This window comes from Podarcis muralis, chromosome 3, assembly GCF_964188315.1.
Source record: "Podarcis muralis chromosome 3, rPodMur119.hap1.1, whole genome shotgun sequence".
Classification (NCBI taxonomy): domain Eukaryota; kingdom Metazoa; phylum Chordata; class Lepidosauria; order Squamata; family Lacertidae; genus Podarcis; species Podarcis muralis.
Genome location: NC_135657.1, coordinates 53,947,302 through 53,971,250, shown reverse-complemented (window position 1 = coordinate 53,971,250; position 23,949 = coordinate 53,947,302). Strand labels below are relative to the sequence as shown.

The window sequence follows — 23,949 nt, the reverse complement described above, 5'->3', positions numbered from 1 at the left end:
GAGTCCCTTCCAACTCTACAATTCTATGGTTCTATGACTGTACAATTTTGTTTTGCCTTGTGGGATCCAAGATGGCTGGATCCAACTGGCCACCACTCAATCAAGCCTTACTAAAAAGTTACAGTGGTACCTCAGGTTAAGTACTTAATTCATTCCGGAGGTCCATTCTTAACCTGAAACTGTTCTTAACCTAAAGCACCACGTTAGCTAATGGGGCCTCCTGCTGCTGCTGTGCCGCCGGAGCACAATTTCTGTTCTCATCCTGAAGCAAAGCCTGTAACCTGAAGCGTATGTAACCCAAGGTACCACTGTACGTAGATCTTCCCTGTCCTAGGAAGGTTTCTTCAGGAAAAGTTGCATGTGATTATAATCATTGCAATTATAATCACCTCCACTTTAAATTTGGTTTTCCCCTGCTCTCCCCACATGCTTTTGTACCTTTTGTTCCCCGCTGGGAAAACTGGCCTATCAACATAACTTCCTCACCCCCATGGTTCCCAAAAGTGTTCTGAAGAGGCAACTTTCTTGGATGTCATCTCTTTGGTGGCAACCCTGCTGTTGAAGGCAGCATTTGCTTTTAATCCCTTGCCCCAGAAGGCCGATGCAAGCTGATATAATCAGGAATGAGGAATCTGCTAGCTAGAAACTGCAGAGTCAGGTGTGATCCACTCCCAGGAGGCCAAACCCTTATTGGGGAAGAACCCACAGGTATGGCAGAAGATGATAAATTGCACTTATTTCACCTGGGTTGATGTCTGTTCTTTTTCTTCCCATTCACTGGGGAGGGGGCGCTGGAAGTTGTTAACTGGCCTGGGCTGAATTTCAGGACAGGGTTAAATTCAATTCAGTGTGGAAATGGCACTTTCAGCTACTTAATAATTCTGTTGATGGTTCACGATACACTGTCTTTGGGTGGCTGCCAGAATAGGGACAATCTGAATTGAAACATTTAGCTATTTATTTTAAAGTGAGTTTCTGTGCCAGTCATCCATATTTCACTACCTTCCAGATTTTAAATATGCACACTGAGTCAATCTGTTTTGTGCACACACTAATTTGTATATAAGGGCAATGTTATATCTTTGGAAATGTTTCTCTCCCCATGTACCCCCCAAAAACATTAAAACTTATTCAGGTGCTACCATTATTGTGAGTCACATCTAAGAATCTTTCAGTGATGGCATCTACATACTGGCATAACGCCCCATTCATAACTGATCGGCCTCTTCAGTCGCTTCTTGTGATTACAGAATATTTTTCTTTTCTACCAAGAATTTCTGTACACCTTTAAATACTAATAATTCCATTAGTTTCTGTTCTGATTGAGGTTTTAACTTAGTTTGGTTAATGTTCGTTTTATAATTTTTTTAAAGGGCTTTTAATGTTTTCAATCTAAGCCACTGTGGAGGCCTTGTGGCTGAAAAGCAGGACAATAAAAAGAAAACCTTATTGTTGCAGTTTAAGGGAATTCTGGGATGTATGATAGTCTGGAATGCCAGTAAGCCACACCCACTGCAAACATAACAGATCAGGTGAGAGGCAGTGGATGGAACTGTGGAAAAACTGAATTTATACTTTTATTGTATTGTAAGTATAAGTATTAGTACAGTATTATAAGTATAAGTATAATTTCACATAACAGACTTTATGTGAAACTAGGGAAAATTTTGCAAGAAGCAATCAAATGCCCTCTGAAAGCCCTGTAAAAACAGCAAGAAAAGGGACAGAAAGATGGATTAAACAACTGCCCAAATGCAGCCCACGTCTCACTGTAACATGTTTACACTTTCAGGCATTTCTTGCTTTCCAGAGTATTAAAAATGTTTTGTAACAAGCAGTAGATGGACCGGTCAACAAATTTACACAATAGTTTTATTCTGAAATGCTTGATCGTGCAGGGGTTTTCTTCTTCTTCTTTTAATTAGAAACCACTGTATGGGGTAATTGGAAATTAGAGTAACCTACAGGATGTGATTTTTCAATTGCAGTTAAAAGTAAACAAACCTGTGTGTGTGCGCGTGCGTGTGTGCAGTTCATCAATGCAACAATTACTTATGGGTGCAGTAGCTCTACTACAGAATTGCTATACCCACATGGACCACCCTACTTATTTCAGAGAGGGAAGCAGTTCTACATGTGCATTCCTTTGCACATATTAACCCAATGTCAATATGAAATGAATGATGTTGCCTATGCATGCAGGAGTACTATGTGCATCAGAGCTAATATGGAATTTGGAATAGTATCCATGATTTAAAACCAAAACGTGGTTAACTGGGCTGGAATTCTAGCTCAGCTGCAGTGCAGATTATAGTTCTTTGGGTACTTACTGCTAACAAATCGACTAGCTGTATTAAAGTCTCTACAGTAAATGAAATTGTGTAAAAACTATTGAGTTGTATTTTTATAGGTAGTGGTTTTTTAGCCTTTTTAATACTCTGAGTTTCTGCTACCAAACATCTATTATTTTTATGTTTTAATTGCAACAACTCTAAAGACTTTTAAAAAGTTGTTTTCTCCCTGAATGAAGAGCTAGATCTGAAGAAATTGAAGCTACAACTTTTATAAAGAAACTCCAGCTCTCATCTCATCATAGTCCCTACACCCTTTCCTCCCCAGGTGCCTTGTGTTTGTAGCTATCCCACTGTTCCCCACTTTGAATGCCTGTTTTTAAATTTTCATGTCAGTCCTATTTTAATGCTTGCTTGGTGTGTTTTTTTTGATGGGCTAGAATACTAAATTAAAAAGAAAGACAGCTGGTTGAACAAATAATATAAGCGATACTATTATCTGTGTAGGGTTTATTACAGACACCTCTGCAATGATACAAAATAGTGAGGTTGTGTTTAAATTTCAAAGAAAAAGCAGAGGTTTGCTCATTTGTTTGCCTATTGTGAGGCTCCCCTGCATCTTTATGTTGCTTTGTAACAGGGGGAAGGCAGCTGAATAGAGGCCTTGTGTCATTTGTTGATTTTAAATCATGCTGTTAATCCAAAGGAACCTGCTGGCCCACACAGCAGGAGAACTGTGTCGCAAGCAGAAATCTGGGAGGAGGAATAGGGGGGCGTCACAGTGGATAATAATCATTCAGCCATCCACATTTTTCACCCTTAAGCCCAATTGTGTTACCCTTTGCTGGTAACCAAATGGAAGAACTGGTCTTTTAAGATTCTTATTGGCACCTACTTAAAAGTCGGATGTGGATCAAAAAGAAAGTGACCTATCAGTTTCATTAGCACTAAAAACAAAGAAAAAAGTCCAACACCTACCTACCTACCTACCTACCTATCAATCATTATTCACATTTTTTCAAAAGAACTGGCTAAGCATTTTTCTATATTTTATCTGCATTCAGATTGAAGCAAAAAGGATTTGTTTCTCTGAATCTGCCTGATAGAGAGAAGGATCCAGCTGTGACTCTATTTGGCTTTCATCTGTCTTACCAATTTGGAGACCCTCATGGCAACATCATGTTTAATACACCCAGAAAGAGTTAACTGGCTCATAGCATTGCAGGACTTGGAAGTAGCTGCTATTGGACCAGATGCTTTTGGCACCCCAGAGAGTCCTTTTTAAGGACCAGCAGCAAAACTGTGAGTGCACTTATGGGGGTGCTATAGAGAAATTATTTCCTTGCACTTTCAGGCTAAAAATGTTGCATGTAAAAATAATTGTTCACATTTAGTTGTTTATCAAAATTGCAAACAAAGACAGGAAAAAACAAATTAAGAGAGCAATCTGTTATGCAATTTTTTTTGGGGGGGGGAGACAATAAAACAGCTTTCCTCCTTGATTGTTAAGGTGTGATATCTGTTTTCTGCAATTGGCTCTTCAACTTTCTGTGCCACATGCTAAAATAAGAGTTTCACATTCTGTCCTACTCCTTGTCTGTATAAGAACAAACCGTAAGGTTGACTGTGGGTGCAGGTAAGACTTGTAATTAATATGCACCTGGGGACATAAAGTAAAACTGGCTTCTGCAAATACTATTATGCCATTATTTTTATTTATGCTTTCTTGTACTGTAGTGTGAAAGAAATCTGTCCCTAATCTATTGGGACAGACTTAGTACAAGAAGTAAACATTTTCAGTTTAATGCATCTTTCAAGTTGATGTCCCATCCTTGAAAACTTGATATAGGTTTGGTTGACATCTTGTGCTAATTCTGCCCTCAGTTCTGCACAAATAAATCCTGTTGATTTGAATAGGGCATGTGTTGGGTGCAGGGTTTTTGGCAGCTTATTAAACCATTTCCCAAAACAATTCACTTTAAAATTCATTGAAATAGAAAGCCAGAGAGAGAGAGAGAGAGAGAGAGAGAGAGAGACAGACAGACAGACAGACAGACAGACAGACTTAGGGCACATTCTAGGCATACACAAAGGTTCCTCCTGTTTTATCCTGAATCCCCTTGTCTCACCTGAGCATGTATTCTGGAGCATTATCATTTGACCAAACGGAGTGGAGGGGTATGTGTAAGGAATGGCCTTTTGAACAGCTTGCATACACTATGGGGAAAACTCTACTCTGTTGAGCATTATTGACACTCTCCATATATGGTAGAATGGATATTCCATTAGTGTTAATTTTAGAGCTTCCTGAAATGCATCTCTTCAAGAATTATAATTGTAGTCATATGCTCTGGAATAAATGGAAAGAGCTCCTGATTACCTCTCCTGTAACAAATGGTATCCTACCGAACCCTCCTCAAATTCTCTCTTACATCTTCACTCCACCAGAAAAAAATGAGAGTGTTATCTAGTCTCGGTGCTGGAAGCAAGATTTCTGTAGAGATTCCGAGGTGCCACACATTTCAGTCCATCCCACCCGGTCCCGTCCCCATTCCTTCCCCACTCTTCCTGGGCCTGTTCCGCCCCCGCCCTCTTGCGGTGCCAAAAATGGTGTGTGCATCAGTGGTCGCACATGTGCCGATCGCACCCAGATGGGGAGTTGCCTGTAAATAGTTATATTTTGAGCCCTGTGGACATGTCTTGGGTGTGGAAAGTGCACCAGTGTGTGTGTGTGTGTGTGTGTGTGTGTGTGTGTGTGTGTGTGTGTTAGTTAATCCCTCAACGTATAGCCGGTCTTTTCTCTCTTCTCATGAACTTTATCATACCTCCTCTTTTGCATTATTAATATATTAATATCTGTTTTATCCAGGAAATGTCTCAGGAAGCCTATGGATCCAGGTCCCAGCCCCCAATCACCCAAGGCAAGCCTAACCATGAAGAAATGAATCTAATCCAACAAGAGAGGCCATCAAGCTTACCAGTAAGAAATTAGTTGTCATCTGGTAGAAATGTTTCATGTACTGTGTTGAAAGTAATATTCTGCAGTGTAGAAATTGTTTCAAATTCTTGCTGTTTGGGGAGTTTTTCAGTATCAAATTTATAATTGAATTTAAACTATAATGAGAAACAAGACAGTAAGGATTTAGCTCATATATTCAGAGAATTCCTTCATTCTCAAAGATAACTGAATAATCCCCATTCATTTTCTGTATTGGATGTTGAATATTTAAGATATACACATTTAACTAGATATGCAAGAATAATGTTTCTCCTTGCATATGCTTACATCTGTTGTGCTAAACATTTATCACCAAATTGGTGTCTGAAGGAAACTGGAGTATACTTAAATATTCCTGCGTTAAGATTGTACCACTTTCTGCAGTGCTTCTTAACTTTAAAAACCAGCATTTGTGCAGATGACCTTTCAGTATTTTAGATGCAAAATTTCCAATTATGGATGATTTGCACAGCCATGTTTTCTATTGGATTGTTGCAGATAGCCTGATCATTTAACATGGTAACATGTCAACTCATCACAGTCAAGCTAATACTGATTGCATGGGGGGGGGGGGCGGTTAAAGAAGTACTTTTATGTGATATTCTTGTCATATTATAATTACCTTATTAACTTAGTTGAGTGAATCTGTTCTTGATTGACAATATGGAAAACATTTTTGGAATGATAATTGGATAATACTTCTTATTTTGTGAATTAGTGAGAAAACAGTGATGATGTTGAACAGTGATGATGTTGAAATTTTAAAAAGGCGATATGGTTAATAATAGCAAATTTCAAGTTGTATCTAAAATGAGAAGTTGTGTTTTTGTGTGTGGCAGCCCTAGAAAAGTTTACTAGAAAGTAAATCTCTTGAATTTAGCAGGCTTTACGTCTAAGTAAATGTATTTAGGTGGGTTTTTCGGCTATAAGAACAGCCAACTCCAACTCTTACTTATCTGGTGCTTATGCTGTTGTGCTTGTTGGGGCTGATGGGAGTTGAAGTCCAAAGCATATGGAGAGTGCCAAGTTGGGGAACGTTGGGTCACAGTAATTGTTTTCAGAGTAGTGTGGTTTTACATAGTGGTGGGTTTTGCTGGGTCATTTCATTTTTTGCTAAGAGTCACAAATGAGTTGTGTGCAATATTTTGTTTCCATTATTCAACTGCCAGGAACAAAAGTAAAAATTAGCAAAATAGTATCTATTTTCAATTCATTTTTGACCACATTTTTTCATGTATTTTTTAAAAAAACAAAGTTTATAAAAGACAAATTGGTTAAAGCTGAATGCTTGCATACCGACCTACATAATTTAATAAGACATATATAGTCTTTAATAGTCTGACTATATATATTTCAGACTGTTAAAATTTGTTATGGTTACAGAAAATGCAGCTTCTTTCTCTAATTCCATGCAGTGTAGCACTTGAGTAATTTGGAATCACCACAGAGCCATTAAAAGAATGCTTTGCAGAAGTTTCACACTTTAAAAACCCTTAATTTTACCTGGAAAGCCTTAAGTATTCTACTGAAATTAGCCAGACTTTGATGAGCTAAGTTTGGCCGAATAACACGCTATGTTTCATCCCCAACTATGTTTAATTTTAAAAAGCAAGAAAATAAGAGGGAATGAGTTACATAAAATATTTCTACTTTTGGGATTTTTTGTATGGGCTTTTAGTTTCCCTGTAATAATTAGTAAATAGCTTTTTTTTTATTTGTATATGTTTCATGTTTGTCACTTTGTATCACACTTTCTTCAATAATTCTTAGTAATGAATTATTTTTAGGACTAAGCTAATGCAGGACCTAGTTCATGAAAGCATCATATATTGCAAAAGGGATAATCCTCATCTTGGCAGTTGTTGGAGGGACTGAGAAATGGAGCAGAATGTTCACCAATTAAGAATGAGGGCAGAAAATTTGCCCTCATGCTATAATTAGGTGTCCTGGCATCAGATCTCATATGCTACATGGCATTGTGAGAAAGCCTAATTAAAGCGAGGACAGTCTTTCTGGCCCTTACTCTGATTTAGCTTCATGGGCTCATTGCCAAAAATCACAGGGCCACATGTTCTGTACAAATGCTGATCTGGGAACAGTATTTCTGCCTGTTTGGGATGCGGTTGGGCCCTTGATGAATATGATTTGATGTGCCCCTTGACCTGGTCTTGCTAGTAGATGTTCAGCTGATGCTTCATTTAGTGGGGCACTTGTGCTGGGATTTCTGGGGCTACTGTCTTCATGTCAGGAGCCTGTTCAAATAATATTAGAAAGAATATGATGTATTTGGTTTGAAACTGTCAACAAAAAGTAGATCAGAAACAAAAGCAAAATATGTGAAATTACTTGAAACTGTTAAAATTAATATAAAAATTATCCTTCAGTGTTCCAATTTGCTTTAGCTCCTTGATAAATGCTGAAAATCTATGAAACAATATACACAGTGGTACCTCCAGTTGTGAATGGGATCCGTTCCGGAGGTCCGGCTGGATCCCGAGGTTTCCGCAACCTGAGGACCACTGTTCTGTGCATGCACGTGGCGGTAGACCACTTCTGCGCATGCATGTGCGGCGAAACCCGGTCCAGTACTTCCAGGTTTGCTGCTTTTGTAACGTGAAGTTTACGTAACCAGAGAGTTACGTAAGCCGAAGTGCTACTGTACAAGTAAAAGAAAAACACACAGGAAATGCCAGTACAGTGGTACCTCAGGTTACATACGCTTCGGGTTGCAGACTCCGCTAACCCACAAATAGTGCTTTAGGTTAAGAACTTTGCTTCAAGATAAGAACAGAAATCATGCTCCGGCGGCATGGCGGCAGCAGGAGGCCCCATTAGCTAAAGTGGTGCTTCAGGTTAAGAACAGTTTCAGGTTAAGAACAGACCTCTGGAACGAATTAAGTACTTAACCTGAGGTACCACTGTATTGCCTACTAAAAAAAGTAGCCACCTTGTTTTACCCAAACAGTAATGCATTTTTAAATTCATCTGAGCAGGCCAACTTCTTTCTCCGATGGATTTGTGTAAAATAGTGTAGGCAATAATCCAAAGGATTCAATGGCACTTTTGCTTGTGCAAGAAAAGGCGCTATGATTTGTGCCAACTCCTCCTTTCCTCTGCAGCACTCCGCTGTGCTGCATCTAATACTATTTCTAAGAACCCCCCAACTCTAAAGACCAGATTTTCGGGGTACATTGTATGCTTCAATTGAGAGGAGGTGGTGGGAAAGTGACATTCCACAAGCAGAATTCTTCACACGGTTTTTAGGACCCAAGCTACAATGTGGCTCCTGTCGAATCGTGGATATATTCAGCAAACATTTCCATGAATATTGCAGCAATTTCAGGCAAAGATGCTATTATGATCATGGGATTTTCTGCTGGCTATATCACCGATTTAACCAGCTCATACATTATGTTTCCCCACAAAATCACTTACTCAGCTATGGACTGGACTGCATCAATTCTAAGCACTAGAATGCAGAAGTGAGGGAGAAGTGCGCACATGAGCTCAGCTGAATACCTGATGGAACAAGTAAACGTTGAAAATCACAAAGTAGCTTAGTGGTTCCACCAGATGATTGGCTGCAAACCACTTTTGGGTATGTGCATACTTTTCTGTCACCTATGCATATGTTGTGTGTGTGTGTGTGTGTGTGTGTGTGTGTGTGTGTGTGTAAAAATTTAAATATACTTTTAACCAGTGCTATTTATTTCTAAAAAAAATGTTTAGGGGTCCAGTGGTACCTTGCGTTACAAACACCTCAGGTTACAAACACTTTGGGTTACAGACTCCGCTAACCTGGAAGTAGTACCTCGGGTTAAGAACTTTACCTCAGAATGAGAACAGAAACCGCACGCTGGTGGCAGCGAGAGGCCCCATTAGCTAAAGTGGTACCTCAGGTTAAGAATGGACCTCCGGAACGAATTAAGTTTGTAACCAGAGGTACCACTGTACTCTCATTTTCCTACTCATATTGAAATACTGCCCCTCAATGAGGCCAAACTTAGATTCACAAAATGCTTAGGGGTATGCGTACCCCTGCGTCCTCCCAGAAAAAAAGCACTGCTTTCTTACTAAAGGTAAAGGAATCCCTGACCGTTAGGTCCATTCATGGACGACTCTGGGGTTGCGGCGCTCATCTTGCGTTATTGGCCGAGGGAGCCGGCGTACAGCTTCCAGGTCATGTGGCCAGCATGACTAAGCTGAAGTACATCTAACTGAAGCAACCCCTTCTTATTCCCCTGCCTACCCATGCCTCCATTCCATCCCTTAATGTGTAGTTATCCTGTGTTTATTTTAGATTGCAATCCTTGGAGTAGAGACCTGACATACCTGTTTTTTGTAAAGTGCTCTGTGTGTGTGTGTGTCTTTGTGTCTGTGAAGATATGTAGGTCTCCTGCCATTTGTACCATTTGCTCCTTGGAAATCTCGCCCTGTTTTTCTCAAGGTTTCTCTCTGAATTTCAGGGGACAGTTTAATTTATTTCCTTCAGCGGAGAACCAAACTCATTTAATTATATAGACACAAGATACTACCTTATAATGGTGAACTAAAAAATATGCACTGTTTTACTTGGATACTTAAAGAATTGACCCACATTCAAAACAGTCTAGGTCAAACTGTGTCCAGATAACTGAAGAATAAAAGGAATAATAATTTACTATGATGTTGGACAAGCCATTAAGATTAGCTAATAAAAGTATGGTTTGTTTGTAGCCATTTGTTTCCAGCCCACATTAGAAATTCATCTGCTTTGAATTTAACAGGAACATTTGTGCCAGGATTTTTATATACAATGTGTGAAGGAAATGGAACAACTAGTGAACTGTCTAGCTGTGCTTGCTTACAACACAAACTTTTAGAAAACCTCTCTGAAGGGTGAGAGAGCATTCAACTTTATGAACCGTACAAATGGTTTATACTTTTGACATCTTTTTGATAAATGTGTTTTAAAAATAAATCAGTGCAGTTCAGTACTGATCAAAATGCATTAGACATCTCTTTGCTTTTTAATGTATATTTATTCATTGGTTATTTAAGAAAAATGGCCCCAAGAAGTATATTATGCTGAGAACCCATTTAACTTGCAATATTATCTTTTTTCCAAAAGTATAATTATTTTGACATAATTTGAAAAAGAAGTTATCTAACAGTACAATTACTAACTGCCCCCAAGATCAGTATTGTAAAACAGATGTTCAAAAAACTACCCTGAAAGAGACATATTTAAGTATCCCAAGGTGATATTCAAATAACATAGATTTAAACTTAACAAGGTTTTGGGAATACAGCGCAAAAGAGTCTGATTTTCAAGGTTTGCTAACAAAACAAGAAGGAATGCACAACCTTAGAAATAGTTAGATATTTCAAAATAACTATTATATTAAAATAAAATAAAAACTTTCTCATGGTGAGATGTGGCTGAGGATGGTTTCACAGAAAACTTTTGGCAGTCCTTTAGATGAAGTTATTTTTAAAATGGTACTATGGTATCAGGACAGGAAAATTTTCAGTAAGCAAAAGCTTTTGAGCTTGACTTGGTTTATTTTGTTAGCCAAATGAATACTCCCGCAGGTGAATGAAGAAACAAAACAAACAACTAATAAAAATTCTAGTACTATTTACGGATGTTATTGCTGATTTGCAGAAAGGTCAGCAAGCTAGCTCTTGATAATGGAAGTTAAATGCAACCTGCAACTGATACATGAATGGCGCCTGGGTACCAATCATACCCCTGGTTATTTACTTCTGTTCCTTTCTTGAGCTGAAAATAACTATTTGGCAATATGGTAAATTAAAAAAAGAGGAAACTTTTGATGGTGTAATTTTTGTGACTGAAATTTTCACATTGTTTTTGCTCAGTGTGGAATGAATGGTGTTTACCCCCCTTTCATTTTGCTTGCTCCAGCAATGTTGTAAAATAACTGAATGATCTGGTTTTCCTTTGTTTGGGTCAAGAAATTTTAGCTGAAAATTGTTACTCTGTGAAAGAAGATTATTGACTCAACAAGCCTTCAATTTTCACTGAATAACACTCCCACCCTCTAGCTTCAGGAACATATTGTGCATCCATTCTATTTTAAAGTACAGACTGTAATTTAAGACTGAGGCACTTTGATGCCCCACTGAACTTTGTTTAAGCCTGGAATAAAAGAGGGGGAAAGCTTTAAGCTCCAAAGCAAGTGACTAAGCTTTCCCAAGTGATTTTCTTAGCTACTATACTATAGATTAAGAAAAAGTTAGAAAAAAATTAACTTTTTCTTTTCAGAATACAGCTGATTTTAGCTTAAGTTTCACAAATAAGGCATGTGTGGGAACATATTATCATAGGAGAATCTATTGAAGGCAGGTAATTTAAAATCATAACTGCAATGGATTTCTAGAGACAAGACATTGCTATATGCTTCCTGGAAAGGCTGGTCATGGAATTGACTAAAAACAAAATGATCCTGGGCTGCCCAAGAGGTGATGCACAATACTATCAAATTCAACTTCGATATAAGTGGAAAGTCACACAGAAAGTCCATCAAGTTCGCATTTAATTTCAAGGGAGAACTTTTCTAAAACAGGATATGATTTTTTAAAAAAGAAATTTGAAAGGAAAAATCATGTAGGTTATATCTTTTTGAGATACTTGTGGTGGGATTCAATTAATGAGTCCCATCCTCGGAAGTTTCACTCAAGGACTTCTGCTGGTGCAATAGGGCTTTGCTCCCTATTCTTCCCCCAAAAATTGTCTCTAGAGGGGGTCAGGAGAATTCCCAGAACAGCGGGTGTGGGGAGGAGAGGGGGATCATTCCATCTGGCAAGCCAAATGCTTGCCCTGAGGATATCCTTAGTGTGACATTTAATTCCTCTTTTGGAGGTTACAGTACTAAAAAACACAATAATAAAAGCTCTGGTAGAATATACACCACAAATTAGGAAATATACCAAAAAGGATGCCAGCGTGGTTAACGAACACATCAAGGAAGCTATAAAAAGCAGGAAAGCTTCCTATAAAACCTAAAATCTTGCTAAGAGGCTAACAAAACCAAGCACGAACTCTGGCTACTGATTATGAGGTAGGCAAACAAAGACTTAAAAAAGCATGTTTCAAAAATAACATTATTAATATATTACTACAAAATAGTGGAACTGTCCTTAAATAATTACAAATAGAGAAGACAGCAGGACCATTAGATGACTAGGAGATGGAAGGAATGCTAAAGGATGCTAGAGAGATTGCAGAGCAGTGGAGTGAATTATTTTCATTTGTCTGTGCAGTGGAAGATGTAGGACAGATAACCAACAAGTGAACCACTTTTTCCAGGGAGAGCGTCTGAAGATCTTAGTCAAACTGACATGACAAGAGCTAAAGTTCTAGAGCTGGGAAACAATAAAAGTTAACAAATCACTGTGGCCAGATGGCATACATTCAAGTAGTTGTTGCAACTAAAATCAAACTCCTTTCTGATCTTCCAATAAATAGCAAAGTAGTCAGGAAATTGCATAATGCAGTCTAAAGTCAGTGCTGGCCCAATTGGCACAAAGCATTATTAAAGATAAAATGATTAGCATGTAGAACAAGATATCTGCAAAGAGCAGTCCTGCCTGCAAAGAACAGTGTGTCAGCAAGCATGTGAATAGGGAAAGATCTATATATCCAAAAAGGCTCCTGGTAAGAAGTTACAGCAGGATTAGGGAAGCTGCAGTCCTCTAGATGTTGTTGGGACCACAGCTCCCACCATCCTTGACCATTGCTCATGCTGGCTGGGGCTGATAGGAACTAGAGCCCAAGAACATCTGGAGGACCACAGGTTCCCCATCACTAACTTAAGGGATAAGAAGCTTTGTCCTTTTGCTGATCAATAAAGAACAGGAAGCAGAATGCAGGAGTAAATGCAATGGAAGTAATTAATCAGTGGAGTTCTCTCAAGGATCTGTTTTGCGTCTTGTACTATTAACTTGCTCATAAATTGTCTGCTGTCAGTGGTGAGCAGTGATGTGGCCAGGTTTGAGAGATGAGACCAAATGATCCAGGCTGGTGAAAACCTTAAACAAACAACAAAGAGATCCATTTTTTCCAGACTCAGCAAATGAGCAACCAAGTGACAAATGTGGCTTAGTATGAGTAATACACATTGAGGCAAAAAGATCCAAATTTTGCATGTATACTCATGAGGTCTAAATCAATGAGTGTGTAGCTAGGAAGGAAATACTGAGGCTTTGCTCTATCAGGGCTCTTTCCATGTGCAGTTAACCAATCGTTGGAACACATCCAATCCAAATTTCTGCGCAAAATCCTGGGGCTTCCAAATTGTGTGCCATATGCAGCCATGTGTCTGGAAATTGGACAAAGGCTGCTGGAAACCAAGGTGTGGCTCACCACTATAAAATTCTGGCTCCGCCTACATTTCATATCTGATCCATTTTTTTTAACTTTCCACATGCTGGCAGAATCCCACCACTCCAAATGGCTAGCTTGCACTGAGAGCAAAATCAGAACCTATCACTCAAGTCTCTGCTTATGCTCCAACAATTGGAAACATTCCAGACAATCAAGTGCAGAATCCTAGAGATTGAATTCCAAACCCTTTGCAGTGCAGCCAATAAAACCTGTTCCCCATTGGGGTTAAGAATTCCCACCTTTGTTTGGCCACTCCATATTTACACCAGCTTTACAATCCCAGAGCTCTTTCCATTACAAGAGCTCTTTCCATTGCAAGATTTAATGTCTTACCATCTGCAGTTTTGCAAGGTAGATTCTCAAAAATCTCATACTCTGAAAGTGGCACCAAACAGGTCGAATCCATCACACATGTTTTATTTTATTGCCCATTTTTTTCAAAAATATATGATAAATATTTGGAGGGGATTTGAAGGAGGGGATTTATCAAACTGATGATTCCAGAGTGTCTTATCTGCTGAACAATTGTAATAATTACGTTGTGGAGAATGTGGCAAGATTTTTGAGCAACACTATGAGATTGCGTCCCCATAGATCCTAAGAGGACGACGTCTGAACAGTTTTATCCTAGAGTATCTCCTACTACTTTTCGTTAACTGAGTTGCGGTCTGATCCATGTATATAATGCACTTTTTCTATGCCAAGAAAGGAAATTGATTGATATATTTTCTGAAAAAGCATGTCTGATAATAATTGATAATAACTGAAACATGTTTAAACTAAACATAGCCAGTTTGCGTAGCCCACAGCCTTTGCATTATAGAATTTATATCTGACTAGGGGAGTAGTTAGGATATTAAGGATTTCTGTTTGACCCTGTAAGGACACTAAGCAAAATCACATACTTGAAAACTAAATGTTCGTATTTTCTATACTGTTTGTTGTACAGTTTAAATATTCGTAATTTTCACAGCAATAAAATGTATAACACACTGTGACTTTAATCTTAGATTTAAAAAGTAGGCTTTAACTCAGTGTATTTAGTAGAGACTCCTTGATTCAGTTTTCAGGGATCATGAATATTGTCTTTAACATGTATGTTTTATTACATTTGGATATAATTTAAGTTGTTATTTTAAAGGATTGTTTTTCATTAAAAATATATTTTAAAATGACATCCATTTAAAAAAATGTTTTTAAAGCATTTATTTTTATCCAGCATGACCTATTGCAGCGATGCCACAACTTTTAACATAAGAAAAATTAATATTAGTTCTGAAACATTTAATTAAATATCTCTTCTTACTCGTATTTATACATTCAAAAACAAACATATTGTCACCCTTCATGTTTCAATATATTCTTCTTAATCTGTTAAATATAGTGTGGTGCAATATATTTCATTAGCTTACAAAATATGGACATTTGTGCTTAATTATTCTCTCTATGTGCTAAATGAGGTTTATGCTTTCAGGCTTTGAAATGTGAGAAGTTTGCACCTTTCAGATTTAACCTCTCTGATCTATTTTTTGTTGTGGCACTACATCACATAAAAGTGCTAGGCATTGTTCAGTGACTAAAATCTAAAACAGGCCCTGCTTGTGGATTTACACTTATGTTCACTTTTTGCCTAAAAATAATTTGGCTAGTAAAGGATGTGTTTCAATTTTAAGCCTGTACTTTTGTCATCTTAGATTCCCAGTGCTTCCAGTTGCAGACATGAGATGGGTTGTAACTGCATGCGCATGATTAGTATTTAACCCAGAATCTCAACATTATATTTAGATGCTTGCTTATTTTCTCACAACAAATCACAGTTCTGCATAAAGGCATTTATTCTTGCTACTCCATGTCTTGCCAGTGCATGGGCTCTTGTGTAATTACTCTTAACACTGTCCATTCAGCACCTCAACCCTTGACTATAGCTTCTTGGATTCATAGAGCTGACTTATTCTCTGGATGCGGCCTGAGATTGTATTTGATCCAGCAGGTCAGAGGTCCTATATACCATTTCAAGCATGGCTTGGTTCCCAACCACTCTTCCTTAATGGGGACTTGTTAGAAAGGGTATCCAGGTGCGCTAAGATGAAACAGCAAGGTCTCGAGGAAGCAGGGTATACTGTAGTTTTGGTGAGCAGGCTCAGCCCGCTTAAGAGTGGGAAGCCTCTTCACACAGTGGTGCCGCAATAAAACCGCTGGCACACTTGCAAAGCTAAGCAGGGTCTGCTTTCAGATTGGATGGGAAACTACGTGTTGAGATTCCTCCATGGGGCGGGGGATTGGACTAAAAGACCCTTGTGGTCCCTTCCATCTCCAGTTCTATGAATCCGTGATTCTATCATTTTACTGTATGGCAAGGAACTGTATCAGCCACCCCCACCCCACCCCCGTCCCTTGCGTCATTGGCAAGGAGGTATATTGGCATCTCTGACCATGGACCAGAAACTCCAAAAGTTTGCTTTTTGTCACCTTTCGTGCTCCACCAATGACTTCCTCTGCAGCCATTGGGGCTGAGTCTGCTCTGCTGCTCCTCTCCCCCTCCCACTCTGTCATCAGTCTGTCTTCCTGCCTCCGCTTGCTGCTTTCACTTTTGTCTCCTTCTGCCTTTCCTTCCTTTTTCCTCCTCCTGCAAGGGGCTTCCGTAGGGCTGCTTTGACGGTCCACCCCAGTGACCGGATTCCTCCACTGAGATGCCCAGAGGAGCCTGCACCCCTCTCCTGGCCACCCAGAGCAGCGTAGGAGTGGCCAGAGGAACACACGGATGAGCAGGATCTTAAACACTCTAAGCCAGAGTGGAGAGGCACAATCTTTTCACCCCCCCTGAGGTTGCACTGAAAATGCATTTATGATCTGTTATAGAGGTGTCGCAAGTTATTGAGCAGGATGATCTTATAGGCAAACATCACTGCTTCACTTCTGTAAGAAGAATTGGGGGGCAGCAAAGCCTGTGATGGCCCAGTCCCCCTGATTCTGCTTGCACCCCGCTTGCCAGCCTAACCTGGTTCCCAAGGGGGATATCTATCTATCTATCTATCTATCTATCTATCTATCTATCTATCTATCTATCTCTATCTATCATCTATCTCTATCTAACTGTCTGTCTGTCTGTCTGTCTGTCTGTCTGTCTGTCTGTCTATCATCTAAATATATCACTTGGTTTTAACAAAACGTCTAACCCAGGCATGTCCAAACTGTGTTTTGGCGGCCTAGTTCGACCCGCCGGTCAGTTTAATCTGGCCCCTGTGGCAGTTTATTTCCTGGGGCTGGGGTAAAATCCTAAAAAAACTTCAACAACTTCAATCTTTAAAAAAGATCAACAACTTTGGTTGGCCCCCATGGCCCTTCACTTCATCAAATCTGGCCCTCTTTGAAAAAAGTTTGGACACCACTGGACTAAAAGCATTTTACAAAAAGAACGAAACATAAGCTTAACTTTGTGGTCAGGACAGTATAGTAGGTAAGTAACGGCTCCGGCAATCCAGTGGTGGCAACTGTTTCTTGAGTGACTTCTTTACCTGTGCAGGTTTGAAACGGAAGAAAATGCTACTAGCATATGGAACTATAACTTTCATAATATTTGGCAGAAAATGCTAGTGCTATTTTCCATCTAGGAAGTTTGAGAGTTGTAGATCACTCCACAGTGATCACAGGCAGAAGACAATACTGAAGTATCAGTGCACAATGCGTTCAATTTAAAAAAAAAAAAAAAAAACAACTTGGGGAAAGGAAACATCCAAAAAGGAGCAGTTGGCTGCAGGAACTGTCACTGCCTGATACCCCCAGTGGAATATTTGCCCCCTTAGGAGCTGGAATAGGTTGGTGGTTGATAGCAATGGAGATTGGGCCCCTTACAGCAGCTCAGGACTGGCCCAAGTCATTTGGCACCTTAGGCAAATCACACAATGGCGTCCCTCCTGCAAAGGTAGAAGGGGTGAATGAATAACTACATTGGGAACAGGCAAGGAGAAATCAAATCAATCTTACCTAATGGTTCAAATGGGAATCAAAGGCCATGGGAGTGGGGGTGGGCCCACTCTGAATCATGCTAGATGGCTGCACACACTAGGCAGGCAATGCATTCCTTGGAGACTGCATCTGCTGCCCCTGTGGATCCTGCCACCCAAGGTGGTCACCTCACATTGCCTCATGGGTGAGCAAGCCCTGGAGTAGACGTTGAAATCACCCTCACGGGATTGTGGTTGGGTTGATAGAAGGAATCTGATTTATTTTGGTTGGTGGGGGTGAACATTTGTAGTCTCTTTTTCCTCTGCTATTTTAGTGTGCTCTGCTGTTAGGATTGCAGTGAAACAGTTAGGAAATTTGTTTTAGATTTTTACAAATTACAAAGAGGCTACAATTTGAGACTCAATAAATATATGTATCTTTATTCTTTGATGACTGGTTCATTAGATGACCAGTGCTTTGAAACACCTTTCAGTCAATGCTTAATTTCATATATATATGAGCACTAATTGGAGGTGTTTAGTAGGTCTCTGAGAACAGCAGCAGATCCCATGGTTTCTCTCAATGGGATGAGTTGAAGGACGATACAAGCTATTTTTATTTTTGTCTAGGAAGGAACTATAAAGGAGGGCAATACTACTTGCTGTGTAATTTTCCCATTCTTTTGATTTCTCATGAGATTCTTTCTAGATCATTGCAGTCTCCAGTGCAGTCAACTCTGTGAGTGTACTTTACCAAGGAAAAAAAAATCCCCCTTCCAGTTGATGAATATTGTGGTACAGTCCACCTCGTAACCTTCCTGGATATTTTTATAATTTATCATCAGCTGACACAGCCTGGGTAGAATATTCTTACCACTCCCTCTGGCTGCTGGAAGTCTGAAATTACATCTTTGTCTTTGAAGTCAGGCACACTGTTAACGTTGCTATAGAGACAAGGCGGGTAATGGCCTCCACAGAGAGGAGATTGGTATTTAGCGTTTGAATGCTGCTGTACACAAGGCCTTGATTTTTAGAGTGGTTACTGAACTATCCCCTTTTAGTAAATGTTTAAAAATTACATTTTTACACGGTCTTACCAGATTAATAGTCATGGTTTATTTCATTTTAACTGCAAGGATAAAAGCATTATTCCATTAAATGGGGTGCTTTTTCCCCTCCTTTGGTTTATGCATTATTAACACAAGCTTTCTTGTTTTGCTTGTAACATTTTATAGGCTTTTTCAAACATGCAGTCTGATTTGCTCTGCTGCTCTTTTATTTTCAGAGCTTAACTCTTTCTGCTCACAATCATTCCCCTAGGAATGGAGGAGTCCATCTTTGAACAGAATCAGGATGCTTTTGAAAATGTATTTAAAACTTAACTGTAGTTTGATTTTGAAACAACTATGGAAAAAGGTGTCCATGAGTCTTATTTTTTGGCCTTGAACCTCCTCCAGTGCTAATGAAACCTACATTCTGTCTCTGACTTCTATAGGAGCTGGGATTGAAGTCAGTCTGCATTTTGTCTCTTGGCTTTACATCTGTATTATATCTGTCTGTCTTTTCTCCTTGGAGAACTTGACCATTGTAATTCAGTTTTAATAAATGTAATATGTAAATTATATACTTCATTTAATTAATTTATTAGATTTATATACTGCCCTTCATCATAAATAAAAATATCAAGACAAGGCTTGTCTGTAAATATTTTTCTCTGACCACATTGCAAACTGTTGGGTGGTAAGAGAAGGAAGAAGGTTGCAAAACACATCCATCTGGCAGGCATCAATTTCCTCTACTATAGTTTTTCTTTGCTCTATTGAAAAAAAATAAAGTCTCCTAAATTAAGATGGCTAAGAATATTCTAAACCCTTGCATAATACTTCTGTGTGTGTATTGTTCAGCGTTGTTTAGAGACGGGCAGTGCTAAATTCAGTGCAACAAGTATTTCAAAGAAGTAGGTACAGAAAGTAAGTGGCTGCAAACTTTGCTTTTTATTATTATTAATAAACCATAATAAAAACACTCTAGGGGGAATTGCAATACAGACTTCAACATTCTATGATATATATTTTTTATCATGCTGTCCCTGCACAGGCTTGCAGGCCCTAAGACTTCACAGGAAGTGAGACTGGGACATAGATTCATTTCACATTAAACAAAGACAACCGAAATTAGCTAAGTATGGTTTAGCATCTTTTGTTACCAGCTCATTACACGAGCTTCTGATTTCTATTAACTTGTAATGTGTGACAGTTATCTACTACATTTGTATCCTACTCTTCTTCCAAGGACCTCAGAGTGGCAGACATGAATCATAACCTCCTAGAGACCTTGTAAGATTGACTATCCTGGAAGATAATACTATGCCCAAGGTCTTCTTTCATAATATTGGCTTTCACAGGTGAATGGAACACCTTGCAGTTCCAACAACTGTTAAAGATCCTCTACTTCCCAACTGTCCCTCCATTCCTCCATCCATTAGCAACTTATTCTTAAGCAGAAGAAGGAAGTACCAGGCCAGTGGATGGAACTGAGAGACAGTTGGAGAGTCTTTACATATGTCAGAAACGTAAAGAACCACGTTGAGTCTTCTCACCATGCAAGAGCTGTTGTGTAAGCTGGTTCATGGTTTAGAAGAGGCTTGAACCATGATATCCCTGGCCCAAAGCCAGCACTCCATCCACTACCTCCTGCTGGCTGAGAATGCCTCTTCTTGGTTGCCGCTCACCCCCTCCACATCAATATATTATAGGAGCTCTTCAGTGAGCCCATGGTTACAGTTGTGTTCAGTTTCCTTCGTAAAGCAAATTATGAATTTTCAAGTTAAACCACATTCATGACTACTTCACAGACAAGAACCTCTTTCAGAAAACCTTTCTTTAAAGCCATCTGGTGGAGTCCTTATCAAATGTTATTTTCCTTCCCCCCTTCTTTCTCCTTTTCTCTCTCTCCCCCCCCATCCCTTTTATTTGTTCTCTGCCTTGCCTTTGTTCTCTGCCTTTGCTTACACCTCCTTTAGCAACCACCTAAAGAATGTTTGGGAGGCCGTCCACATACTTTGGCAACTGTAGGAATAGCCCATGACTTCCAGATTGTAAGAGGGTCCATGGTAGAACGGAACTTTCTGCACAATAAGCACACGCAGCCAACACCTAATTTCCCGTATTCAATATGTGTTCAACCATGCACACACACATCATGCCAAACCTGGCAGTGACCCAAAAATGTCCCAAAGAGGGCAGAATGGGAGGGGAGTTTGCAGGCTTTTTCAATGGTGTTTCAAATATTTGCGATCTCACTTAAATGTGTGGTGCCTTGGAATGTAACTCCCACGTAAATGGGGGATTGACTGTATATATATATATCATTTCTCTTTCCAGTTTAAGTTCTCATCGTAGGAATTCGGGGACAAAATGACATGGTTTCTGTAATATCAGTACACTTTTTGCTGTACTGGACAAAGACAATTGAATACTTAGCATAATTTGGTTGGGCTATCATTAGGTATAGCAGAACTCCCAGAGTACCCTCCCAACTAACTTAAAAACAGTAGTCAATAAAAGCATATGAGAGAATAATATTCTATTTATAGTGTTCTGCACATCTATTTTCTTGGAGTAAAATGGATAGAATACCAGTAGACCAGCAAAACATTAACAGGATGGGAGTCCAGATGGTGTTTCCATGCATAATCCATATCCAGGCAGCACTAAAATCTTGTCTGTACTGAGGATTAGTCCCAGTTTTGAGCTCTGGTAGCCAGCAGAATCTCTTGCCACAGTCTGTTGCGAAACCTTAGTGAATGAAAGCCACATTTTGCTCTTGTGAATTTTAGCTCTTTTCCATGCTTGTTTAAGTTCTCAGCAATTGCTGCTCACAAATTGTAGAAATTGGAGCTAATGCTAAACTAGTTATATGCAATAAAACACTAAACAGTCATTCGTACTGTGTATTCTGATTAGCGGCAGCTGTCCAAGGTCTCAAGCAGTAATTTTTCCCAGTCTTGCTACTTGAGATCTCTGAACTGGCTGTGCTAGGGATTCAATCTAGGACCTTCTGTGTGCAAAGTGTTTGATCTGGCAGTATGTTAAAGATGAACCAATAATGGGAAAGGTTACGGCTATGTTGCTGCAAATTTAAACCATCTTGTAAGTGTTCCTGATAGATGAGTTGCTTCAGTGACAACATACAACCCAAGAGACAAAGATACATTCCCCAGTCTCCTATTGTGCTGTTACACAAATTTTAAGACCTTCTTTCTAGTTGTCTGTTTTTCATTGTTATATAAATGCTTCAGCTTCAATTTATTTTTGTATAAATGAGCCTCATTATACAAGTTGCTGCTTAAGTTTCCATTGAAACCAAGTGTATAAGGTATATTTGGGTTTGGAAAATGGCCAAAACATCAAGTTCAGCAGAAGAAATAATTTATTATGGCACCAATCTGACCAGATTTGGAGTCCCAGAATGTAGCCACTTTTTTGAGGTCCTGCCATGTGCTGCCATGACTAGCAATGTGCACCCCCTCTAACAAGTTTGGGGATGAGTGGAACTGATATGGGCTAGTCTGGCTGGTGTTAATGGGTCAGTTTTGCAGAATTCCTCTATTTCAGCAGGCATTTTAAATATGTTTTCTGTTTGTACAATTAATTTTAATTTACTTTATTCACAATACGCTTTTTAAAATGTTTATATGCATGCAGAATCGGTGGTTAAGTGGTGTTTAAATAGTTGAAATAAATATTTTGAATTATGCTATTCACATTTGTATTTGCACGTTCAGAGCCCATGAGCTGTGTTATATGAATCAATTGTGCATGAACTGATTGGAAGAGGCAATTTGCTCAGCATCTCACAATGACAAAGCACACATTTAGACGCCTTTAGAATCTCCCCAGATGACCTTGCACTTCAGTATTCAGATCTGTTTATCTTTTATGCCTGTCCTTCTCTATATATATCATTGGCTGATGTCTTCTGATGTCATAGTGTGAAGTATTACATGCAGAGGTGTTATGACTTCTCGGGTTGCCATTGCTTTACCTGCTTATATAATTGCACAGAATCTGGATAGTCCTGAGCCCAGGCATGTAAGTGCAAAGGAGGACTTGGGAGATCTTAAAATTGGCATTTTTATATCCATGAAAAACCTTAGTTAAACTGCACTTCTTAAGTATGGCTTGGACATCCATGGTTAATGAAATCAGGTCTAGTAATTTTCAGAACCTTTCAATGGAGAAAAATGGAAATATATAATGATTTTAAGGTATTAATGCATTTGGTTATGTTATTTACATAATAATTTTGAGGTTTACTATAGGCATCAAATGGACCTTTTAATGTATCTTGATGTAATCAGAAATCTATTTCATTAAATGCTGATTTAAAAACAACAACATCAAATATAGCATATAATAAATGCTTGGTTTCAAAATCAAAATTTCACTAATATTGCTGGTCTTCTTTTTGGTCTTTATTTTGGTGCTTATTTTAACAAAAGCATTTAAAGTCTGTCATCTGTTTTTCTTTTGAGTGTCAATTTCCATGGCAGGACTGTAGTAAAATTATGTAGCCTTTATTTAGTAGAGTGAAGGGAGTTAGAACATTGATATCTCTTCCTTTTATGTTTGGCTTGGTTTTATGTATCAAAAAAGCAGCTGTCTCTAGGAGAAAACCTCAAATTAGGATGAAGTGGGTAAGCAGTTAGAATTCAGCAGCAGCTTTGTGCAAAGTGAGTCTAGTGCATAATAATTTTACACTGGGAGAGTTATGACTGGGTTCTGTGAATAATTTGATTATTAAAATGCATTTACTCGTAGGTTATGTTTTAAATTTTTTTTATTTGGTCATTCAGAATTTTTTTTGAAAGAGATACTACACAACAGTCCTGCTTTTTAAAAAGACTTGTTAAACTTCTTTCTACCACTTTTTTTTTTTTTAATCCTGTGGAACATATACCTTTTGGCAAATGTGATTTGTTGCTGGGTATTGTATGAAACAATACAAGTTTATGCACCAACTACTGGTGCTGAAGAAACTGAAATTGACCAATTCTATGAAGACTTACAAGACCTTATAGAAGTGACACCAAAGAAGGAGGTTCTGCTCATAATAGGGGATTGGAATGCTAAAGTAGGGAGTCAAGAGATAAAAGGAACAACTGGCAAGTTTGGCCTTGGAGTTCAAAACGAAGCAGGGCAAAGGCTAATAGAGTTCTGTCAAGAGAACAAGCTGGTCATCACAAACACTCTTTTCCAACAACACAAGAGACGACTCTACACATGGACATCACCAGATGGGCAGCATCGAAATCAGATTGATTAT

The 23,949-nt window shown here is 38.9% G+C and overlaps 1 protein-coding gene across 13 annotated transcripts in view; it reads left to right on the top strand.

The window, feature by feature from the left end:
• Positions 1-23,949, top strand: part of ARID1B (AT-rich interaction domain 1B) — a 345,967-nt gene that overhangs the window by 92,866 nt on the left and 229,152 nt on the right. For 12 of the 13 annotated variants that reach the window (XM_028723747.2, XM_028723746.2, XM_028723753.2 and 9 more), the window contains exon 4: positions 5,161-5,271. In XM_028723747.2, coding sequence (XP_028579580.2) covers positions 5,161-5,271 — 111 coding nt within the window. Of the gene's footprint in view, positions 1-5,160; positions 5,272-18,907; positions 23,455-23,949 lie in introns of those variants that run through there. The other variant, XM_077925875.1, reaches the window with a different exon arrangement.